The following is a 25026-nucleotide window of genomic DNA, read 5'->3' as shown; positions in this document are numbered from 1 at the left end:
CCTTCAGCCTGGCTGCAAGGAGGTGACTTTGGAAGTTGTCTTTACCAGCAATGACTCTCTCATTCAGCCATATCATCTAAAATTCCATCCATGTCTCTCCTGGTGCTAAGTTCTCCAGGAACTTGGTGATTAGTTCTACAATCATCCAGACTAGGAGTCCTATATTTCCAGTTCCCATTGCCACAGATACTCTTATGATACAATGTTTATATTTTCTATCCCAACTTGGAACTCATTGATGAAGATTTGAAAAGTGGGCCTGTCCTGGAAAATCTATAATCATCTCCATGTGTAAAGATCACCCCAAAACTCAAGAGCACCCTTACTCATTTTACAGACCAGAAGGTGGGTAAAGAAAGGGGTGGAGATAGACTCAGGAATGGGAGGACTCAGTGGATAGAGAGCCAGAAACAAGATGTAGGAAGCTGGAAGTGTGACTGAAAAGGCACGAAATTCATCCACATGGAACACCAGTCATTTTACATAAATAATCCCATTCATCTTCACTTCAGCTCTATTGAGGGCAGAGCTACCTATTTTCCTAAAGATCTGGGCTCACAGATCTGGTGGACTCTAGTCCAGTTCTTTATGCACTTTGATCCTGAAGTCCAAGCTCCTCCCTACCTGCAATACCAAACCAGCTCTAGCTGGCTGATTTGGCTTCACCTCTACTCAGTTCCTGAATCTATAAATGTGGTCAGAGGGTCTCCAGGTCTGTCATTGGTTTTCCTCCACCACTCCTACGGTATTTTATTTTTTAATCCAGACAATGAGTGCAAATAAAAGAGGATCATGACATTTTTTAAGGAGGATCTTTCACTTCCATTACCAGATATAATTTGAAAATAAGGTGCAATTTCAAATGATTGTTTTAATTGGATGGTTCTGAGTGCCCCTGAGAGAGGACCCCCTCACCTAAGGATGTTTCTGTCTGAGAGATACCCCTTTCCTGGGAGATAAACTCCTGCTTGGGATGTAGAGCTAAGAATGTGGCACAGCAGGAGAGCCTAGTTGTAGAGACAGCAGGCTAAACGCTGGGATGGGCAGCTGAAGCCATCAGGGGAGGCCGGATGGGTTTCAGGAGTTTGGGATTGTCCACTAGTAAGTTTTCAGAAGCTGGAGGAGGATTTATGGATGTCACTTTTCTTGATCGATCCTTTATTTATTTTAAAGATTGTACTCGGGTGCCACTACCTAGGAAGGTGCATGGCTAGGGTTACGGGGGGCTCTTGCATTAGTTCAGGAGTCTACATAAAAGTCAATTGAGTCAAGACCCTGAATGCTGCTTAGATTTGGGGTAAGGGGTTTCTGTAAACTGGGATTATTATAAGGAATCCCTTCCAGAATGCTACATCCCCACTAAATCCTGTCAGACTGAACAAAATGCTGAAGTCAGGCTTTGGCAATTGTCAGTTCACGTTTATTCGTGCTTTGTGACTGGGGTGCAAAGAAAAGGAAATATGAGTCTTTTAACTCTTCCATCCCCGTTGTCCGTAGGTTGGAAGGCAGTAACCAATGCTGGGGATCGGTCGCTTCTAGTTCAGTTCTTTCGCTCTCTGCGTCTGGCGCGGCCAGGAGGCGGTGGCGCCAACGCTGGCGGAAAGGGCGCTCGTGGGCCTAGGCCCCGCGCTCGCTTCTCCCGGGGGAAGCCCGGTTGCCAGGTTGGGTTAACGCCTCCGCCCGCGCGCAGATTGCCAGAGACTAAAGGCGCCACCTCTGGCGCTCAGGCGCGAGCCACCCCTCCCGTGCAACCATCCTCCCTTTCCTCTCCGCCCTCCCTCTTCTCCTCCCGGGCCACGCGACTTCCCCGACCTCGGACTAACTTCTGAGCCAACAGGCGCTGGTAGCGCAGGGACCGTAGGGGTGCGGGTCGCCATTCCAGCGATACACACAGGATGCAAGTGTGCGGGAGCAGCGCGGCGGGACGCCGGGTCTTCGATAGCATCTGCCCTAACAGGATGCTGGAGCTGCCAGGCCCTCCTCTCCGCAAACCCGTGAAGCCGGAGAGGAAGGTGGGGCTGTTGGCGGGGGCCCGGAGGGGTCTGCGAACTCCCTGTCCCGAGGGCTGACCGGTATTCACTATTCTGTGCTCGGTTAGTTCGCCCCTCCGCGGAAGTTCTTTTCGGGATGCGGCGGCGGCAGCCCGGTGTCTGTATACGAGGACCCCCCGGACGTGGAGCCCGCTGCACTGCCAGGTGAGCCCCGAAGCACGTGCGCGACCCTGCATTTTCCCCTTGGGGAAACTTCCCCGTGTCTCCGACGTCCTGGTGGGGGTCCCAGCGGCGAATCTGGTCAAGAGGCTAAACGTCGGTCTGGTGTGTGTCTCTCGGTCTCCCTGCGCAGCCCTTACCACCATAGACTTGCAAGACCTCGCGGACTGCTCCTCTCTACTCGGGTCCGACGCGCCGCCTAGTGGTGACCCGGCTGCCTCTCAGGTACCTCCCCTTGAGGAGCGTTGCTGCCTCTGAAAATACAAACCTCATTCCTGAGTGGGGGTTTATTTCCGCAAAGGTTTGTCGCAGGCACCCACCACAGTCACGTTTAACTGGTGAAGGGAAGAGGCATGCGGAAACCTGAGCCTCCCAGATCCGAGTGTCCTCTTCCCTCATAGTATGTTGTGAAGGCTGCTGTTTCCAGAGCTGTTTTAGCCAAGTTTTACAGTGGGATTCACTCCTGCCCTTCCTCTCCCCATTTATTTCCTGGAGCTGTGACAAGGCAGGGAGGAGATGGAACACTGAGGGACCAAATGGGTGAATCTGGGCGCCTGCGTACAGGATACTTGTACTGTTTTTCTCCCAACACCCTCTTCCCAGCCATTCACTAACCATTTTCATTCTGTGGGTATTGAAGGAGAGTGGAAATCGATGGATAACTTCTCGATCAACACTGGAGAAGAGGAAGAGTTTATATTTGAGGGGAAGCGAGAAGAAGGACAAAGGACTGCGGAAGAAATCTGACAGAACAGATTCCTGTGTGTAGAGATGGTCCTTCAGCAGTTAGGCACTTTTTAAAAAGTCCTTTTATCCTCTGCCCCGTCCCAAAAAAGTTCTAATCACTTGCCACCATGTGGCAAAGAGGCAGGGGCTGACACTCCCAGACATTGGAGCCTTTCAGCACTGGTCTAGAAGGCCAGAAGATTGGCTCATAGATGGACAGGTGATTTTATCCAGATGCTACCCACAGAAGAGTGACAACTCCTGCTTTCTGTCAGCAGGTGTTGGGGTCACAAGGTCGTTGTCTCAGTATAGAACTCTCCAGAAGACAACACACCTCTCAGAACTGGGAGTGGTGGTGAAATAAAGTTTCTCAGTCCTCCTCTAAGAGCTTTATAGAACTTTGGGAAAGAGCTCAGGAGGACTCAGGGTAGGTGGCCCTAAGAGCAGAGATTGTTAAGACAGGAGGTGGGAGTGTGTGGTTCCCTGCAACTGCAGAGGCCATTTAATTTTGTTTTTTTTTTTTTAAAGATCTGGATGTGCAAATAAGCAAAGACATCTTTTATTTGGCCCAGAGGCCTAGGTCACTCCCTTACTCCAACATGTTTATTTTGCAAGCAACAAAATCAAGTGGCCTCTTGATGAATTCTCACTTAAGTCTACTGAATTTAAATTTGACAATATGTTGTGTGTCAGCATTTTTTTTCCCCTTGTTGTAGTTGTAGAAATGTCGGAGTTATTTCATTGGGAAAGTGGGATTCAAATCTTCAAGGCCAGGGATCACACCACATGGACTAGAAAGTCCAGGATTTCTGTGGGAAAGAGCTGGTATAGGGAAAGAGCTCCCTAACAAACACCTGACCAGTGCACCCTTAGGTTACATTTGCTAGCTGCTGTCCCACAGGGGAAGGCAGAAAAAGAGTGGGAGTGCTTTAGAATTGTTTTAGTCTAGAATTGACCAAAACGTGGGATATTGTAGGAGAAAGCACTTCCTGAGCCACGTTTCCTGAGTTGGCCTCCAGTCTATTCATTGTAAGGGCTTTTCTCAAATACCTGCAGAGAGAGAGAGAGAGAGACCTTTCAGTCCGTGAAGACTGTCATATTTCATTACTTCCACCAAGGCAGAGTTCCTGCATCAGGGTTTGTCTGGGTCCCTCAGTCCTTCCTTTCTCAGATCCTTTCCTCTTATGGCCTCAGTGCTCAACTTGGTACTGAGGCCTCCAGACTTTGATTTGACTTTTTCTTCTCTGAGAGAAACTGATACTTTGAAGTTTGGGTCAGAGTAAATTCCTCTTCTCCCAAATATATGACTAGTAGAGAAGTGCTTTGGGGAGAGCAGTATGATTAACACACATGAATCAGTAGCCGAATCAGAGAAGATATTTCTGATGGGCGTACTGAATGTGTCCCCCTCCCATCATGGCTCTAGAGACTCTCTTCCCCTTCCTACTGTTATCTTTAGTGTAAGCTGGGCCTTCCCTCAACCCCCCCCCCCCAAAGACAGGTAATGAGTTATATAGGAAAGATGACTGAAATAGGCACTAGCATTGCAAGAGTGGGAGGACTTTGGGTAACTCCACTTCTCCAGCTTCATATTCTCCTTCAGTGAAAGGGGAAGCACTTCCTGAGCCCTACCTGCCTCCCACATTGGTGTGAGGATTAACTGGAAGACTGTATAGAAAGTAAATATTTGTCAACTTGAATTATCCACAAGTTAAGGGAATAAGAAGGTTCCTGGGCATCCAGCCTTTAAGTTTTCTTCCCCTTCACTTACCTAGACACCTCGCTGGAGGCCAGAAAAGCATTCATACAGTTCAGGAAGTTGGAGGTGCATCCTGCAAGCGGGGAGTGGGGAGTCAACTCCAACTTTGTAATAAACTGAAATAAACTGAAAAGATCAATAGAGGCAACACATGTTGCTGAACAGAAGCATTTTTTATAGCATCCCTGGATCCTCCAATCATAGATCATCTTTCACCCTCCTTTTTGGTTAGCTGTGACTGAGCTTTCTGAGAAACACAGTTTCCAGTTACCCCATTGAAGGACTCTGCAAGCTGTCGGGTCTCCAAGGAAAGACCTGGGTTCATGCCATGCTCTCTACTCTTAGAGCCGTGGCCTCTTGGTTGGTTGGGGGTAAGTTGGAGTTAGGGTTGACAAGTGCACAAAGAACAGCGCACAGAGGCAGCTGGTTGCCTGCAGCACGGTCCAGCTGTCCAAAGCCCGGCGCCGCAGACATCCCGCACAGTCTGCGGAGAAAGACTTCAGGGAATAGTTTTGGCGCCTTGTGAAGATTCGTGGCTCCAAGTCTAGCTGACCGGTCCGGCACTCTACGCCTCTGGTTCTCCACCAGCGCAGTGCAAGGCTGCTGGGTTCCTTGTCTCGGGTGGGGCTTGGTTTACAGGTATGAGACTCTCCGCTGTGAAAGCGAGTGCGTGCAGATCGTCCCCCACCTCCCACGTGGCGCAACCTGGGGATTGTTCTGGACTCTCCAGATTCAACGATGATCGTTTTACACCCCCGGTTTATTTTAGAGCCACTCCTTGGAAACGGAAGTGGACTTCAGTCTTCAGAATTTCAGAGAAACAGTGGATGATCTCATCGCAGGCAAGTGCAGTCTCTTAGTCATTAAATAACAGCCGGGATGTCTCCTGTCTCCAAATGAGACTAGTTAAGATTTTGTGGTCCTGAAGGTGGTGAACTCAGCCGCCAGTAAATGATTGGCCATCACCTCACAAAAGGGTCTTGGACTTCCATATTTAGGATATTCCCTCTCTCCAATGGAGAAATTGGATAGCTGAATTTATAGCTGGTTTGTCGGGGTGGGTTCTGGAAGAGGGGTCCTTGCGCTCTGATGTGGCCTGGGAGAGCTTGAGTGACAATAGTGTGCAGAGGAGGGAAGGCCTTGTGTAACTTCCAAGTCCTCACGGGGTTGCCTGCTTACCCTCGGGTTATCTCAACAGGTTTATATGGAGCGCCTGCTGTATATGTCCAAAATATCAGGAATGAGGGGTGCTTTCCTTAATAATAATAAAAAAAATCTCCATATAAAGCATACATCTGGAGTGGCATTTTGACCCTGTAGCTAGCTGGGGATGAATCAGAAGCAACATATCCAGCTTTCGCCTTTTCCCAGACTCATCTACTTTGATGTCGCCTACCCTGGCCGTCAGTGACTTCCCCTTCTCTCCTTGCGATGTATCGCCTCTCGGGTCCTACCTCTCCCAGCGGTTGGAGCCCCGGGCCCTCCAGTCAGCACCACTACGCCCTCCAGAGGTGCCGCCGCCAGAACAGTACTGGAAGGAGGTGGCCGACCAGAACCAGAGAGCACTGGGGAATGCTCTTGTTGAAAATAACCAAGTAGGGACACTGAACTAGTGACCAGGAATCCTAGGGCCGGGACTGGAGTAAGGCAGAAGTGGGGTTGAAAGGACTGGGACGCTCCCCTGTACATGTCTGGACAGGCTAGTGGTTCACATAGCTGCTATTGCTCCAGTGGTCCCACCCCACTTTCCAACTTCACTAAGTGGGATTAATTCCACTTTACCAAATATTTTATTCATTGAAGGCTTTCTTTTGTGCCCGGCACCGTGCTTATTAAATTATTCTTCTCATTTATTAAGTACTGAGCTAAAACATACTTACCAACCTAATTTTACTAATAATTAAAACAGGATGTTTGAAGTTTAGGGGCAGAAGCTAGGTCTGCCTGTTGCCCAACCAGGTACTAGTCACTACCACGGCCACACTGAAGATACATTTTAATCCAAGTACCGTGGGGGGAAAAAAGTCAAATAAATTGATGATTCTCAGAAGTGTAAATGCCCTTGGGTGCTCAATTCCTGGTGAGACGTCAGGATCTGGGTTTAATTCACGCAGATGAGACCAAGCACGGTGGCCAAGTCCCTGAACGTTTGGATCTCCTCCTGTAGCTGCACGTGACGCTAACTCAGAAACAGGAGGAGATCGCCTCGCTTAAGGAACGGAACGTGCAGCTGAAAGAACTCGCCAGCCGGACCAGGCACCTGGCTTCGGTGCTGGATGTAAGTAGGGAGCAAGCGAGTGGGACATTGCGGGGCATTGGAAGCTGTTTCATTGCACACCCACTCTGCTCCCTGTGTGGGAACCCAGCGGGGTTCAGGAGAGTAGGGACAGTGCAGCGCGTAGTACACCCGGGTGTCCTTTTGCGCGCCCAGTTTGGGGCGATTCCCGCTGGCCCCAGGGTGGCGCTCTTCCCCATCTTTCATAGAAGCTGATGATCACGCAGTCCCGAGATTGCGGGGCCACCGCCGAGCCCTTCCTGTTCAAAACGACTGCAAAAAGGAGCTTGGAGGAGATGTTCAGCGCTGCGGGTCAGGATTGCGCGGAAGTAGACGCCATACTGAGAGAGATTTCTCAGCGTTGCGATGAAGCCCTACAGAGTCGCGATGCCAAGAGGCCCCGCCTGCAAACCGAGCCCAGGAACACTGACTGCTGGCCGGGAAATCTGCACGGAGCCTTCCGAGGACTGCGCACGGACGGCTGTCGCAGCGCATTGAACCTGAACCACAGCGAGCTGGAGGAGGGCGGCTCTTTCAGCACTCCCATCCGCAGCCACAGCACTATCCGCACGCTCGCCTTCCCCCAGGGCAATGCCTTCACCATCCGAACAGCCAGTGGGGGCTACAAATTCCGCTGGGTACCTAGTTGAGCTGGGATGTGGTCCCATCAAACACTGCCCTGGAACACAGGTGAAGCGCCTGCAGGTTGAGTAGGAGTAACTGGAACCATTTCCCAAATCTGGCTTTTCAAAACTCACTCTGCAGGCGAATTCCACCCTGAAACTTCTAACAAAAATGTCTTGATTTTAATGCACTGTGAAGTTTTAATGCACAGCTGTGAAGCATTGTATAGCCTTTCTCCTTTTCACTGCGTGTATCTATACATATACGCATGTGTGTGTACACACACATCACAGTCTATTTTAAAAATATTTATTTCTAGCATCTTTGAACTACGTAGAGCAAGAAGGGATTTAGAAACCAATTGGTTGTCCGGGTGCGGTGGCACATACTTGTGATCTCAGTTATTTGGGAGGCTGAGGCAGGAGGATTGCCGATTAGTTAATTAAGAAATATTCTTTCTTAAGTTGGGCGGCGGGGAGGCTCGGTGGTAGAGTATTCTTGGATTCATTCCCCAGTATCATTGCGGGTGGGGGTGAAGAAAGAGAAACCAATTCACTATTTTTAAACTTATATAATGCCCTGTTTCCTAAGAAGGAAAAGGAGGCTGTAAGTTAAATAACTACAAGAAGCATTACTGGAATCTTCCAGTCACTAATATTTAAGGATTCTAGTCCCAGAAGCCTAGTCTCTGTGTGAAAGTTTCAATACACACAACATATCCTGGAAGAATATGTAATTCTGTTTCTATTGAAAACTTTCATTTCAGTTGCTAGAATAAAAAAAAAATCAGGAGAGGTAGCCTAACCAGATGCCTTAGGAAAAGACAGATTCTCAGAGGCAATTGTTAGCAATAAAACAGGTGCTAAGCACATTTGTTTGTAATGATCATTCATATAATTTTGTAAGATTTATGATAAACACACACAGAATTTTATTTGTGCAAACAGAATAACCACCGCCAAAGCAAACTTTGTTAATAAGAAAGGTGTTTTAAGAAAATGGCATATACCACATGAAAAAGAGTGTTTTTTTTTTTTTTCTGGAAACCAAGTGGGGAAATCTTGGTAAAAATAAATTACCTATAGAATCCCAGAGATAAAGCTGGAATGCACACCATGTTTTACACAACTGGCTTGATCTTCTAGAAAAACTTACATATGATTGTGCCTTCACTTTGACTTTTCTTCTATTGCCTTTGTCCTAAAATTACATGAGTGGCTTTTTTCAAGTAGTGAATTGTCCCACCCTCCATGATTCTCAACATGAGGGCAATTTCTTACATTTGGGGCTCAGCATGGGCAAGGTTCCAACCATGTTACTCCACACTTCATTGCTAGTTCTGCCATCTGAGTGGACCTATCAGGTAACAGGTGAGTTGGTTAGGGTGGCAAAACCCGCTCCTCCTGTTTGAAACAAAAGAAAAAGGTGTAAAATGGGCCACATTTCCTCATATTTTGTCCAACAAACAGACTAAAAATTACAGTGGATGGTTCAGATTATTTTCATCAGCCAAAGATAAAGTTGCCACAGTTCAGGATCAGAAAAAAAAATGGACACAAACAATAAAATAAAATAAAATAAAACTCTTTACCTATTTTGAAGAACAATGGGCTAGTCAGAATTCCTTCCCTCTCACTCCTCTATTAGTATTCTCATAATGACCAAAACGTTCAAAAATTTAAAATTTTTTTTCTATATATCTTATGCCTGGATTTTAAAAAATGTACTTCTTGCCCTTCATTTTATAGCCCTATAATTGTCTACATAAGAATCTTCTGTTTCTGGGGGGGAGAACGTTTTGTGAATGAACAGTACAAAGATCCAGCTCTGCATTAGTTAGCAATAGTAGAGTTTCATTCATTCATCCAACAGGTATTTATTGTTACTGAGAATTTCAGTTAATACAGGTATTAAGAAAACAGTGAAAGAACAAACACATACTTCCCCCCCCCCCGGAAGAGATAAATGCTAATTAAATAATAATAATAATATAAGTTCTATGAAGAAAATGAAAAGTAAGGATAGTGTCTTAGCTTGGGCTGCTATAGCAAGTAGATTGGTGATTTAAACATTTATTTCTCACAGTTCTAGAAGCTGAAAGTCTAAGGTGAAAGTGCTGGCTGATTTGGTTGTTCTTGTTTTGCTAATGGCCACCTTCTTGCTCAATATGCACATGGGTGGGGGGGCAAGATAGAGATGAAGGGAAAGAACAGAGAGAAGAGGAGACGGGGAGAGAGAGTGAGTAGTTTCAGGCCTCTTATTATAAGGGTACTAATCCCATCATGGAGGCTCCATCCTTAACACTTCCTCAAAATCAATTACCTCCCCAAAGTCCTACCTCCAAACACCATCACATTGGGAGTTAGGGCTTCAATATATTAATTCGGGGAACACAATCATTCAGTCCATAGCAGACAGAGGCTATTGGGGGAAGGGGCTACTATTTTAGATAGAGTGGTCTGCTCAGAGAAGACCTTGCTGATAAAGTAACACTTGAACAGATATCTGAGGAAATTTGGGAATAAGCCTTATAAATATCTGGGGGAAGAGTGCCAGGCAGAGGGAACAAGAAGTTTAAAGATCCTGGGGAGGGGAACTTGCCTGACTGTTGAAGAACAGCAAAGAGGTTAATTGTGACTAGAGTTGAATGAAGAAAGGGGACATGGGTGGGGGGGACACTGAGTAGGAGAGTTAGCAGGGTCCCTCTAAACTTGGGCTTTACTGAGTGAGATGGGAAGCCATTAGAGGTTTTTAGCTGGTGAGTCACATGATCACGTTAAACTTTTTTTTCCTTTATTGTCTTTGCAGAGCTGGGAATCAAACTCAGGGTACGATAGGCACCTAATTACTCTATCATTGAGCTTCACCTCCGCCCAATCACACTTAAAATTTTGAGTGGAATGTTCTAGTTTCTTTGTGATAATCATAGTCCATGTCCTAATCCCTGTGAATATGTTTTGTTACTTGGCAAAGGGGATTAAGGTTACAGATAGAATTAAGGTCACTAATTAGCTGATTTTAAAATAGGGAGATTATTCTGTATTTCTGGGTGGAACTAATGTAACCAGTAGGGTCCTTTGATGTGGAACACAGAGACAGCAGAGAGATTAGGTTAATGCCATGTGAAAGTAGTTTGACCCTCTGCTGCTGTAAAGATGGAAGGAGAGGACCATGAGGCTCAGAATGTAGCCTCTAGAAGCTAGCCAAAGGAAAGGAAATGGAGCCTTCAGAACACAGCCCTGCCAACCTCTTGATTCTATTTATTTATTGGTACAACTAAGACACTTTACTTTAAATGTGATTAGGCTGGAGTGTAGTTCAGCAGGAGAATGCTCAAGTGCCTAGCAGGCAAGATGCCTTGGGTTTGATCCCCATCTTTCCATCTCACTCAATAAAACCAGTATTGAACCCAGGGACTTATGCATACTATGAGTGCTCTATCATTGGGTTATATCCCCAGCCCCAACATCTTGATTTTAATGTGATAAGACCAATTTCAGACTTCTAAATTATGGAACTATAAGTAATAAATTTGGGTCAGTTTAAGTCACTAGGTTTGTACTAATTAGTTACAGTGTTAGAAACTGGTATAGTGGCGGAGATGGAGGTGGTGAGAAGTTGTCAGATCCTGTACTTATTTTGAAAGTGGAGTACTTGGGATACTGATGGTGGCTAAAGGGTGTGAGAGAAAGAAGAACCAAATTATTTGAAAGAATGGAGTTTGTACTCAGTAAGCCGGGGAAGATTGTTGGAGAGGATACAATAAAATTAGAAATTTGTTTCTGGACTTACTAAGCTTCCATATCCAATTGTTTGATATGTGAAGTAGGCTGGATATTTGTCTGGACTTCAGGGAAAAGGTTGGAGTTGGAGAAATCATCTGTGTATGGTAATCCAGGCTATATGACAGAATTAGTTTCTCTCCACAGTGATTATATATAGGGACTGAACCCTGCCACTCCTGTGGTGATGAGGAAGAATGTCTGTTCAAACAAAAGGTGGAAGTGTGAAAGGTTTATCCACACAAGTCATCATCTAAAGCAGGCACTTTTCTCCAGTTGTTGAGAGAGTCCTTCAATTCAAAGTAACCCAATGAAATGTGTATTTTGCTATTTGAAGGAAGGTATGGAATGGAATTTGAAAACTTACAGGAACATTAAAGATCATGTGGTCTAACCATCTAATCTGAAAGCTGAGCAAGCCATTCAAGTAAAGTCTTGGGTTCTGCTTAAGGGCTTGCTGTTAGAAAGAGATGGAGATGAGATGGAGGAGTGGGGGAAGGGAATGAGAGGGGGAGGGGAGAGGGGAGGAGAGAAGTGCTTTCCCTTCTTAGGGTGTCTAAGATTTTATTGGATAAAACAGGTGGTCTGTTATAGATGTACCTCAGGTTTTAGATCCATGTTTCCATGTTTTGGCTTGGATCATTTTATGGAATCTCAGACAAAAATTTAACAGTAGATCTTCATTTTCTTTATAACACTCATTATTTGTTTAGCATTTATTTCTTCCCAGAAAAAATAGAAAAATTTAACAATAGATCATTTGTTCAAAAATGAAATTTGGAAATTCTGTACAAAAACTTTATAAATGAGGAGAGCACGCAAGCTAACCATAGAAAATACAAGTACTTAAATATAAGAGATTTCTCTGTGAGAAAGCAACTCACTTAAAGGAACTAAATAGGGAAATAATCATTGTGTATAGTAAGGGTAACATATTAAAGGTATAATGACTACTATAACTAGAAATTTTTATTTTGGTTGTACTGAGGATTGAAGCCAGGCCCCTATTTGTGTAGGCAAGTGTTCTACCACTAAGCTATGTCCTCAGTCATTTTTAAATTTTTTTAAAAAATTTGAGATTCCTACCCCAGTCTCCTGAGTAGCTGGGATTACAGGTGTGTGCCACTCTTCCTGGCCTAACAAATATAATTTTATAGGAGATTCATTTGTTATCACTCTTTGGAAAATGAAGAAAGAAGAGTAGATGACAGTGTGCATTTTTGGGGAATTTCTCAAAGGATATTGTGATAATATCATTTTGGAAAAGAGAATTTGACTTATTGAATACCATTTGCTTTTTCTTGTACTATTTTGAGTAACTGAATTAGAATTAACTTTGTCCTGATTGACATGATTGAGCCACAAAGACATTAAAAAAAATTTTTTTTTAGTTGTAGAATCAGCATGCCTTTATTTTATTTGCCAGTGACATGAGGCTCCAGCTTTGATAAGGTGAGGTGGGGAATAGTGGGGAAAGGCCCTGCTTTGATGTAAGGGAGTGGGGTACCAGAGCATGGAACAGTGTTGGACTAGACCCTGCTGAACAAGCATCTGCAAAGCATAAGCAGTCACTGGCTGGCCCCAGCTGAGTGAACCCACAGATCAGAGCTCCTCTAACCTGCTGTTTTCTTTGCTCCTTTGAGTGGGTTAACTTGCAATGACTGAGTGCTTCTGTGAGCAACGAGGGAGATAGCTGGAAGTGGTGCCTGCTCATTTGTGCCCCAATACAGATTGAATCTTTTGCAATGGTTGTCACTGGCTTAGTAGGAAACTTTAGTGAGAGCAACTTTAAACTAATCTGAAGCCATTCCTCATTATTCTTTGGACACAGACAAGCTGTGTGTCTAACCTAGTTCAGGAAGGCATGTTAGCTTGAAGGACCTCATTTCAAATTGGACCAGGCACTATTTTGGTTGTTGGGGGAGACAACCATAAACAAAACTAAGTCCTTGCCCCTGTGGAACATGCATTATAGTGAGGGAGACACTAAATTAATATATTCTCAACAGATAGATACATTATGCCTGTTATTTAACATGTTATAAAGAAAATAAAGCCCAGAAAAGGAATGAGGTGTGACCAGATTTACTATTTCAAATAACATGGCTGGAGTATTTCCAGAACAGTTTCTATAATAGTAAAATCAGTTTTAAAAAGGAGGCACACCCTTTTTAACTAGATTGCTCGTAAGCATATGACCTTATCATAGCAATTTAGATGTTCTTGTAAAGTAACATTTCTAAAACTGTAGCATGCATCAGAATACAAATTGGGCCTTTACACATGGACAAAGTGATCAGGATCTAGTCCTAATTTTTGTAATTAACTCAAAGGTCATATATAAAAATAATTATAGGTAGAGACTTATAAAATAATCAGTTTACAGTATTAACTAATACTATTTTTTTTGTCTTTATTTTACCAAAAGGAGAACATACTGTTTTTAAGCCCTTTGGGTATAGACCGAGGAGAGGAATAGCTGGGTCAAATGGTGGTTCCATTCCCAGATTTCCAAGGAATCTCCATAATGCTTTCCATATTGGCTGCACCAATTTTCAGTCCCACCAGCAGTGTATGAATGTACCTTTTCCCCCACATCCTCGCCAACACTTATTGCTGTTTGCCTTTATAATAGCTGCCATTCTGACTGGAGTGAGATGATATCTTAGTTTTGATTTGCATTTCTCTAATTGCTAGCCATGATGAACATTTTTTCATATATTTGTTGACTGATTGTATATCCTCTTCTGAGAAGTGTCTGTTCAAGTCCTTGGCTCATTTATTATTGATTGGGTTCTTCTTCTTCTTCTTATTTATTTATTTATTTATTTGGTGCTTAGCTTTTTGAGTTCTTTATATACCCTAGAGATTAATGCTCTATCTGATGTGTGAGGGGTAAAGATTTGCTCCCAGGATGTAGGCTCTCTATTCACCTCACAGATTGTTTCTTTTTTCTTTAAAATTTGTTTTGTAGTTGTAGATGGACACAATATTTTTTATTTATTTATCTTTATGTGGTGCTGAGGATCAAACCCAGGGCCTCACTGTGCTAGGCAAGCACTCTACCACTGAGCTACAGCCCCCAGATTGTTTCTTTTGCTGAGAAGAAACTTTTTAGTTTGAGTCCATCCCAGTTATTGATTCTTGATTTTAATTCTTGCGCCAAAGGAATCTTATCAAGGAAGTTGGGGCCTAATCCCACATGATGGAGATTAGGGCCTTCTTTTTCTTCTATTAGATGCAGGGCCTCTGGTTTTATTCCTAGGTCCTTGATCCATTTTGAGTTAAGTTTTATGCATGGTGAGAGATAGGGGTTTAATTTCATTTTGTTGCATATGAATTTCCAGTTTTCCTAGCACCATTTGTTGAAGAGGCTATCTTTTCTCCAATGCATGTTTTTGGTGCCTTTGTCTAATACAGATAATTGTAATTTTGTGGGTTAGTCTCTGTATCCTCTATTCTTTACCATTGGTCTACCAGTCTGTTTTGGTGCCATTCAATGTGTATAGCAACACAATTCACAATAGCTAAACTGTGGAAACAACCTAGATGCTCTTCAATAGATGGATTAAAAAAATGTGGCATATACACAATGGAGTATTACTCAATAATAAAAGAGAATAAAATCATGGCATTTGCAGGTAAATGGATGAAGTTAAGAGAAGATAATGCTAAGTGAAGTTTAGCCAATCCCAAAAAATCAAATGCTGAATGTTTTCTCTGATATAAGGAGGTGGATTCATAGTACAGTAGGGAGGGGGAGCATGGAAGGAGTAGATGAACTCTAGATAGGGCAGAGGGGTGGAAAGGGAGGGGGCATGGGGTTATTAATGATGGTGGAATGTGATGGACATTATTATCCAAAGTACATGTATGAAGATACAAATTGGTGTGAATATACTTTGTATACAACCAGAGATATGAAAAATTGTACTCTATATGTGTAATAAGAATTGTAATGTATTCTGCTGTCATATATAAATAAAAAAAAGATGCAAAATGAGAGTGAATGTGAGAAGAATAATTGGCTGAGTAAGCCTGCAGGTCATCTGATTGCATCTAACCTTAAGGTGTCTACCTTGAAGTGGATATTCTGGGGCAAAATCTGCATCCTAGGTGATGGCTCATATGGTGATGGCTCAGCTTCAGCATATGAGCTTAAGAATATAACAAAATCAGGAAAGAGAAGGCATCCACACATGGAAAACATACACAAGCAGGTTTCTTCAAGTTCTCCATCCTTGATCTCTGCATGTCATAAAAAAGAGCATCAGTACCCTAAAGCCCTGTGCCAGGGAGTTGAAATATGAATGGAGGTGATTGCATTTGCTTGAATTTTAAAACAATAAAGTAAATAAAATAGTCTTTTGCACCTAATAATAAGTTTGAGACAGGAGTTGCTAATATTTGATTCAGTTGCTAACGATGGCATCAAGTGTATTAGACCCTTTGTACTTTATCCTCTTAGTTATTAGCCTGTTGTCTTCATGCTGGATGCTTCAGAATCACAAGATTGATGCTATAGCTCCAGACATCATGTCTATATTTAAAGTAGGAAGAAAGAAGGGGAAAAGATTTTACAGACTATTTGAAAACTTTATTAGGGAAGTTAAAAAAGCTTTTTCAGAAAAGCCACAGTAGACTTGAGTCTTGTGAATTATATATTTATCCCTACTTGCAAGGGAGGATAGGAATTTATTTTCTCACTTTCCTAGACATTATAGTGGAAGGTAGACAAGAGAAAAGGATGTTGGGAAAAACCTGTTGCATTATCCAACTAACAATGTGTGTCAGAGAAGTTTTGTTGGTCTCAATACATAGAGATGTCTGAAAAGGAAAGACAGGAAGAATGCTGCCCTCAGATCCTGATGCCAAGTTTGGCCTTCTCTGGGCTTCTCTTGGGGACCTTGGAGAACAAGAGGGAAGAAAGTGCTCAGTGATACATCCTGAAGCTGGGGGCCTGATGTGTGGTAAGATTCTTCAAGTACTGAAGCATCTGGAAAGGAGATGAAGGAAATAATAAGTGCCCCAATCCTTGGTTAATTTTAATCTTCATCTTTTAATTAAAAACCAAATATTTTATGCAAATAATACACATTCATTGTGAACTACTTCAAACAGAAAAGTGTAAAAATAAGTTAAATAATCCTAGTATCCAAAGATACTACCATAACATCTTGCTGTATTCTGTATCCTGACGACTCTTAAATTTGGTCTTTTTATGTTATCCCATAATTTTTGGAAGTTCTGTTTATGGTTTCTTACCATTTCTCTGAGTGGTCAACTTTATTTTCAAGATCATATATTTGGTCTTCATTGCCTGAGGTTCTGTCTTCCAAGTGATCTAGTGTGTTGGTGATTTCCATTGAATTTATAATTTGGTTTATTGATTCCTTCATTTCAAGGATTTCTGCTTGTTGTTTTTTTTCAGTAATCTCTCTTTAATAAAGTGATCTTTCATTTCCCTTATTTTCTCTTTGGTTTCACTCCTTATACTATCCTTTATTTCACAGATCAGTTTAACTATGCACATTCTAAACTCCTTCTCTGACATTTCTTCTAATGTGTTGTGATTGGATTCTGTTATTGGAGCATCTGGGTTTGTTTGGGGTGCTTTGTTCCCTTGTTTTTTCATGTTGTTTGTGTGTTTTCCCATCTAGCAATATGGATCTGAGGCAGTAAGATTCTACCCTATAAACTTAAGAGTCCTTGAAGTTTTCCAGTATCTTGCCTTTAAGGGAGAGCAATATCAACAGCACCCAATGTAAACAATATACAGCCTTAATTAAATATACTAGCTCCTCTCAAGATATCTACAGTTTTCTCACAATAAACAAAAATGAATTCAATTATTGTCTACAATATATACAGTAAATTTGCTAAAAAGGCTTACAATTTCAAATGGTGGATAAAGAGAACAGGAGTAGTGTTAAGACATGATATCTATGAGGGAGGAGGAGAGAAGCCAGAAGTAAAAATCTATAGAAGAGTGGAAGAGGAATTGATAGAGATTGGCTATGGGGTGATGGCCAGTGTCCCATGGGGGGGTGGTTCTTCTTCCTGCCAAGGAGGGTATAAGACACCTGAGAAATTGAAGTCTAGAATAATTAGTGAAGAACAAAAGACAAAGAGTCAGAAGTATATTTTCAGAAGCAGAGCGAGCCCCTGATAGATCCAGTCCACACAAGAGTTGGAGCTAGACAAAAGGAAATGGTTCCAGTGGTTTATTTAAGGTGGTACACACAAAGGTAGAGATAAGGTTTCAAAGGTGCAGTCTTGTTTCCTGATGTCTTGCAGACAGCGCATTGATTGGCATCTTGGCAGATCACACCCGTCTCCTGTGCTGTTGGGACCTGTGGCAGAGCTTGAATAGGACTCATGATGAGTCAAGGCTGCTGCAGTCTGGCTGGGCACAATTCATGAGCCACTTGTCAAGCAGAAACAAACTTTATTTTTAGAACACACTCGCCACACCACACGAGCTCTTCAGGAATTCCCTCAGAGCCCAACTGCCACCACCGGCTTCCCACAAGCCTCTCAACTTCCCCCACTCCTCCTGCTCTTGAGGCTGATTGGCTTGGTTGCGTGGGTGGAGCCAAAAAAGTCCCCCAATGAGCAGCTCCGTGGTCTGAAAGGGCGGGGAAACAGCCCAATGAGCATCACCACAGAGGAGCCAATCAGTTGGGAGCTAGAAGTTTGCTGGGGCCACTGTGAGCCAATCATCAGCTGTCAGCTGGAAGTTTGCTGGCAGCTGGAAGTTTGCTGGGGCCCCTTAGGCTGTGGCTCTCAACATCTCCCCCTCTCTGTTTAAACAACAAGCATGTGGCTTAGAGACCGTGCCTGCCTTAGGTTGTCCAATACTACATATGGTCCTTACCCATCATTGGATGAGCTGACCTGCTTCACTGTTTTGAAATTTAAAACTTGGTAAAATCGCTGCCCTCCTGCCTCAAATACAGGGCATGTGAATATTTGAGATCTTGTCTCAGGATCCCAACTATCAACTGCGGGGGTTGGGGGCCTCCCAGCATATGGAGGTGGCGCTGTTGGTTGGACACTTACGCCCTCTGGTGATAGAAAGGTGTTAGTAGCAGTCTCCTGTAGAGGTGGTGCTGTTGGTTGGACACTTACACCCTCTGGTGATAGAAAGGTGTTAGTAGCAGTCTCCTGTTGTAACTTTCCCCCTGATGGCTTTTTCTGTTTTACACTTTCTTTCTCTGTCTGACTAGCTTGAGAGGCCTTCTCTTTTACTTGAATCTTTTCCTCTGTCTGACTAACTTGAGAGACCTTCTCTTTTACTTGAATCATTATGTCTTCTCCTTCCTCTACCATTGTCTGAACTGAAGGCTTTGGACTAAGCAAACAAGATATGAACGTCCACAATGGCAATGTGCCAACTGGCAGAGTCCCTGGGCTTTTCTTTTCTATTCTTTTTAAATCTTCACCATGATGGTTCCATTGTGATATATTTAACAACTCCTCCTTAAAAAGCCATGGGCTACATTTTTGTATTGTATCAACATATGCCCTGACTGCTCTTGATTTTACTGGGATGCCTCCTTCCTCTAACAATTTACTTAACACTCTTTCAGTTTGTTTTTTACTAATTTCTGATCCCATATTTCTACTATAATACAACCCAACAAGATGACGCCAAACAAAACTGAGACAGAATGAAATAAAAAGGGAACAACAAAAAGTCATTATAGCCTTTCTATCCTCCTGACATGTGCATCCGTCCTTTCTCCCTATCTGTTCCTCAGACGTAAATAGTTTTTCCTCAGATGTGAGCGGTTTTTCTTCTGTCTCACTCATCTCCAGGGACAGGCAACTTAAAACAAAAGTGAAGCAAAATAAAAGAGGAATCTTAAAATGGCTACCCATCCTCTCGCCCTGCCCTCAGGGGCGAGCAGTTTCACTTACCCTCAGTCGCTCCCCGTGCGAGCCACCAAATGCCGCAGTCTGGCTGGGCACAATCAGGAGCCACTTGTCAAAAGAAACTAACTTTATTTTTAGAACCACACACGCCAAACAAAACAGCCTCTCAGGAAAAACCCTCAGAGCCTCAACTGCCACCACCGGCTTTCCACAAGCCTCTCTCTCCCACACCAGCTTCTTTCCACCTCCCCCAATCCTCCTGCTCTTGAGGCCGATTGGCTGGGTCACGTGGGCGGAGCCAAAAAAGTCCCCCAATGAGCAGCTCCGTGGTCTGAAAGGGCAGGGAAACAGCCCAATGAGCATCACTGCAGAGGAGCCAATCAGCTAGATGTTGCTGGGGCCGAGGAGCCAATCAGCTAGATGTTGCTGGGGCCGCTGTGAGCCAATCATCAGCCAGCAGCTGGAAGTTTGCTGGCAGCTGGAAGTTTGCTGGGGCCCCTTTGGCTGTGGCTCTCAACAGTTGTCCAATACTACATATGGTCCTTACCCATCATTGGATGAGCTGACCTCAAGGCGTCAGCCTCCTGTCTTAGGTTGGTACCATTGCAATTGGATCTTACCCATCGTTGACTACCGGTCCAGCATACAGCCACACCTGTGGATAAGTCTTTGTACCAGCCGGGGGGTGAGGTTCTTTGCCTCACCTCTGTTGGCCCCCAAATTTTAGCTGAACGACCATCACAAGCAGAAGGGAGGAGGATACACCAAGCCAACTGACGGCTCCTTTTGGAGAAATTGTACCACTGATGACACCACCAGCAAAAATACCCCAACACTACCACAAGTCGCTGCACCAACAGACAGTTCACAATACATACAAGTGAGTTCACAATGCATGCAAGTGATACATAGTCCAGGCAAGTTCTGCAAGCAGTTCAGTAATAGCTATTGCAGAAGCTGTAGATTGGTTTTATCTTTGTCTTCACGGGCACTGGGATGAAGATAGGAATTCTGGCAATAATGGCTAAAGAAAAAATTATGTAACATTCCAGAAGGCACTAAAAGAAAACAATTTTCTGAACAATTTACATTATCTTGACCAGAATTATTAAATATAATGAAAAGGAAAGGTGAAAGTAAACAAACAGATCTGTTAACCTCCTTTTTTGTTCACATATTAAAACAATCCTCAACAGCTGTTTACCTAATTTAAATTAAACCATTTAAATCACGTGAATAAAAAAAATATTTGGATCCATTTTTTCATGAGCGCTCATCATACAGGATATATGGACATATGTACATACAACATACAACATAAAACACAAGTGTGCACACATAATATAATACATACAACACATAACATAATAGTAAAGGCCTTATAACTTTTTACAGGTGAAATCTCCATTGCAATATTTAAAAACTCTATAGTAAAAAAATAGAACTGATCAGCAAAACATTAACCTGGGTCTGTATGAGCTCAAAAAACAAAATAGAACTTCATGATGTGGGAAAGGGTAATAATAAAATAGATATTGAAAAAAGCATCCTGGTTCTGTCGCAGATGTAAGGATAGCCAAACTGGAGTTTTGGATATCAGCTGTTATGGATTTGAGCCAAATCATCTTCTTTTTGGTCTGTAGAAATCCCTTTAGTTAATCTCTCTGGAATCCAAATCGACTGCTGTTCTCCCTGTGGAAACACACAAACAGACCCCCGACTCCAGACAATCACTGGGTCAAGACCTTTCCATTGTCCTGTTAGAATATCCTTCCAAAGTACCTTGGGCTTATGTACATTTTTTGGACACATATGCCTTTCCACAGCACTAAATCCTGATGAATCCAAATTTAAAAAGTTTAGAGTAAAAAGGGTTATTTTAAGTTTATCTTTGGGGTATATATACCCCTTCCCAATTCCCTCTTTTTGCTTTAATAAGTACATTTTAATAGTTTGATGAGCTCTTTCAACTATGCCTTGTCCCTGTGGATTGTATGGGATTCCTGTTATATGAGTAATGCCAAATGATGAGCAAAATTGTTTAAAAGAGGTAGAGGTATAACCAGGGACATTATCTGTTTTTAACTGTTTTGGAACACCCACAGTGGCAAAATTTTATAAGCAATGAGCTATAATATCTTTAGTTTTTTTCTCCGGCATGAAGAGAGCCCATCAAAAATCCGGAAGAAGTATCAACTGTAACATGCAAATATTTTAATTTTCCAAATTCTGGCAAGTGTGTGACGTCCATCTGCCAAATATGGTTAGGTATCAGTCCTCTAGGATTGACTCCAAGATTAACTTGTGGTAAAAAAGTCACACAATTTTGACATTGTTTTATTATTTGTCTAGCTTGTTCCTTAGTTATTTTAAAACGCTTTTGTAAAGTATTAGCATTGACATGGAACTTTTTATGAAAATTTGTAGCTTCTTCTCGTGTAGAGAAAATATGTATGTCATGTGTAGTTTTATCTGCTAAATCATTGCCCAAACTAAGGGCTCCAGGCAATCCTGTATGTGCCCTGATATGTCCTATAAAGAATGGATATTTTCTGTCCCAGATTAGACTTTGTATAGTGGAAAGCAAAGAGAAAACAGTAGAGGAAGGGGAAATCCTACCAGCATCTTCAAGGGATACTATAGCATTAACTATATACTGACTATTGGAAAATAAATTAAATACAGAATCTTTAAACATCACAAAAGCTTGTAATACTGCATTAAGCTCTACCTTTTGAGCTGATTGTTTGGGTACTAAAAATGTAAAAGTTTGATCAGATGTAACTATTGCTGCTGTACCATTATTTGACCCATCAGTGAATATATTTGGAGCATTCATGATAGGTGTTTTTCTTGTCATTTTTGGAAAAATTACAGGATGCAATGACCAAAAAGACAATAAAGGATTAGATGGTAAGTGGTTATCAAATGAAACATTAGATTTGCACATAATTATTGCCCAAGTATTTAACTCATTAGCTAACTCATCAATTTGATCCATAGTATATGGAGTAATAATTTTATTGGGAGAAATTCCAAACATTCCCTTTGCTGCTTTTATTCCTTTGAGTATTAATTGTCCTACAGCCTCAGGACACCTAGTAAGAATAGTGTTAGGAGAATAAGATAAATATATCCATAATAATGGACCTTCTTGCCAAAATACTCCTGTAGGAATATTTTTTGTTGGTAGTACAATAAATAATAAAGGCAAACTTATATCAAATCTATCCAAATGCATATTTTCCATATATGTTTCAATGATTTTTAATGCCTTTCTTGCTTCAGGCGTTAATATTCGGGGTGAATTTGGATCTGATGGACCTTTTAGGATATCAAATAAAGGTCCCAACTCTCCTGTTGGTATACCTAGATAAGGCCTTATCCAATTTATGTCTCCTAATAACTTTTGAAAGTCGTTAAGTGATTTGAGTTGATCTACTCGTATTTGAATTTTTGGTGGACGGACCATGGTTGAGGATAATAGAACTCCTAAATAATTAATTGGAAAATTTAATTGTACTTTATCTATTGCTATCTCTAGATTTTAATTTTTTAATAAGTTTGTAAGTGTGGCATAACATTCTAGCAATGTGTTTTTATCTTTGTGTGCTAATAATACATCATCCATATAGTGAAATACTTGTAGTTCAGGATTTTGATTTCTAAGTGGCTGGATTACTTTGTTAACATAAATTTGACACATAGTTGGGCTGTTAGCCATCCCTTGAGGAAGTATTTTCTATTCATATCTCTGATCAGGACCTTCATGATTCAGTGCAGGGATAGTAAATGCAAAATGTGGACTATCCTCAGGATGAATTGGAATTGATAAAAAACAATCTTTAATATCTATAACTAAAACATACCAGGTTTTTGGCAAAGCAGACAATTGAGGAATCCCTGATTGAGCAGGTCCCATAATAACCACCTCATTATTAATGGCTCTTAAATCTTGCAATAATCTCCATTTACCAGATTTCTTTTTGATGACAAAAATAGGAGTATTATGGGGAGATACAGAAGGTTGTATATGTCCTTCCACTAATTGTTGTTTGACCAGGTCATGGGCTGCTTGTATCTTTCCTTTAGTCAGGGGCCACTGAGGAACCCATACTGGTCTTTCTGATTTCCAAGTAATTTTTATTGTCTCAGTGACCCCTCCTGAAAATCCAATCCATGTCTGTATGTTCCTTGATCTACTTGTATTGGGGTGCTGCTATACCTTGTTCTTGTTCTCCTAATCTTTTTCCTTTCCTAAAACCTGTCTAGCCATAATAGTGGGTGCATTTGGATTGATGTTATTTGTTAATGTTAATCCTAATTGATCTAGGACATCTTGTCCCCATAAATTTACGGGAAGATGATCCAATACATATGGCTATATAGTTCCTTCACATCCTTCAGGATCCTTCCAATCTAATACCATTGCACTTCTATGGGGATTAGTTGCCACTCCTAGGCCTTGAAGCGTTTGAGTGGCTTGTTGTAATGGCCAATGTTTTGGCCATTCTTGACGAGAGATGATGCTAAGGTCTGCACCTGTATCCAGTAGCCCATTAAATTCATGTCCTTGAATATTTAGTTTTAGCATGGGGCGAGAATCTAAATTTAAAGAAAGCATAGCCCAATCTACACCTGTGGAGCCTAATCCCCTGGAACCTCTTTCTACAGTACGACTGGAAAATTTATCATGTAGGCTGGGTATTATTAGTAACTGTGCTATTCTATCTCCTGGTGAAATTATTGATATACCCTTTGGAGAACTGGCTATAATTTTTTATTTCACCTTTATAATCGGGATCAATTACCCCAGGACTTATCATAAGTCCTTTTAGAGTAGAAGAACTGTGTCCCAGTAATAATCCTACTGTTCCTTTGGGAAGAGGTCCTTTTACCCCTGTGGGAATGATTTGAACTCCCATCTCTGGAGTTATTACTGTTCTGGCGGAAGCACAGATGTCCAATCCTGCGCTTCCTCTGGTTTGTCTAGTGAGGGATTTAATGGACAATGTGTCCTGGGCACTACCTGATGGGGTTGCTGGGTTCCTCCAGTGCTCCATATATTTGTGGTCTTGGGCCCCGGAGCATTGGGCCCCCCTGTCCATTTTTTGGCAATGGAGCCCGATGCCTTTCTCCACGATATCGTGGATAAACACCTGGTCCTTGTTCGTTTTTTGATAATGGAGTACCCTCTATGGTGGTTTGAGAACGGCATTCATTAGCCCAATGTCTCCCTCTACAGCATCGTGGGCAAATACCTGGTATTCTACTCCTTTGATACCTAGTTTTGTTAAACCCTCCTCCTATGGGGCAATTCCTTTTAAAATGTCCTGTTTGTTCACAATTGTAGCATGTTTTTGGCCTGGCATCTAAAACCTGTTATACTGCAGCTGCCACGACTTGCCTTGTTCATTAATGTCTCTACATAATTTAATATATGTGTTTAAATCTTCATGTTTCCATGGTCTAATGACTTCTCTGCACCAACGATTCGCTTGCTCATAAGCCAGTTATTTTATTAATGGCATTGCTTGTTCTGTATTCCCAAAAACTCTGGTAGCTGTTTGAATAAGCCTATCTACAAATTCAGCATAAGGTTCATTAGCTCCTTGTATTACCTTAGATAATTGACCTTGTAAACCTCCATGTCCTTGTAAAGTCTTCCATGCCTTAACCGCATCTACAGCAATTTGTGAGTATACGCCATGATCATATGCAATTTGTTGCTGCGGATCCTCATAAGGTCCATTTCCTAACAACATATCTATA

The 25026-nt window shown here is 42.3% G+C and overlaps 1 protein-coding gene across 1 annotated transcript; it reads left to right on the top strand.

Annotated features, from left to right (window-relative positions):
- The first annotated feature begins 1895 nt into the window (after nucleotides 1-1895).
- Nucleotides 1896-8064, top strand: Mcidas (multiciliate differentiation and DNA synthesis associated cell cycle protein). The gene is made up of 7 exons (XM_046456370.2): nucleotides 1896-2012; nucleotides 2099-2195; nucleotides 2344-2435; nucleotides 5465-5537; nucleotides 6067-6290; nucleotides 6863-6973; nucleotides 7180-8064. Exons 1-7 carry the CDS (start codon nucleotides 1896-1898, stop codon nucleotides 7618-7620), a joined length of 1155 nt encoding a protein of 384 aa, XP_046312326.1. The 3' UTR covers nucleotides 7621-8064.
- Nucleotides 8065-25026: the final 16962 nt, after the last annotated feature.

The sequence above is a fragment of the Marmota monax genome, unplaced genomic scaffold (genome assembly GCF_021218885.2).
Source record: "Marmota monax isolate L192 unplaced genomic scaffold, Marmota_monax_Labrador192_F-V1.1 WCK01_AAM20220418_F8-fsc00037, whole genome shotgun sequence".
In the NCBI taxonomy this organism is placed as follows: Eukaryota; Metazoa; Chordata; class Mammalia; order Rodentia; family Sciuridae; genus Marmota; species Marmota monax.
The sequence above is the reverse complement of the archived record's forward strand: the minus strand, read 5'-3'. Positions and strand labels throughout refer to the sequence as shown.

Coding starts and splice junctions, on each gene's coding strand:
- Mcidas (XM_046456370.2), top strand. CDS start 1,896: ATGCAAGTGTGCGGGAGCAGCGCGGCGGGACGCCGGGTCTTCGATAGC. Junction 2,196..2,343: donor GGAGCCCGCTGCACTGCCAG/GTGAGCCCCGAA, acceptor CTCCCTGCGCAG/CCCTTACCACCATAGACTTG. Junction 5,538..6,066: donor AGTGGATGATCTCATCGCAG/GCAAGTGCAGTC, acceptor GCCTTTTCCCAG/ACTCATCTACTTTGATGTCG.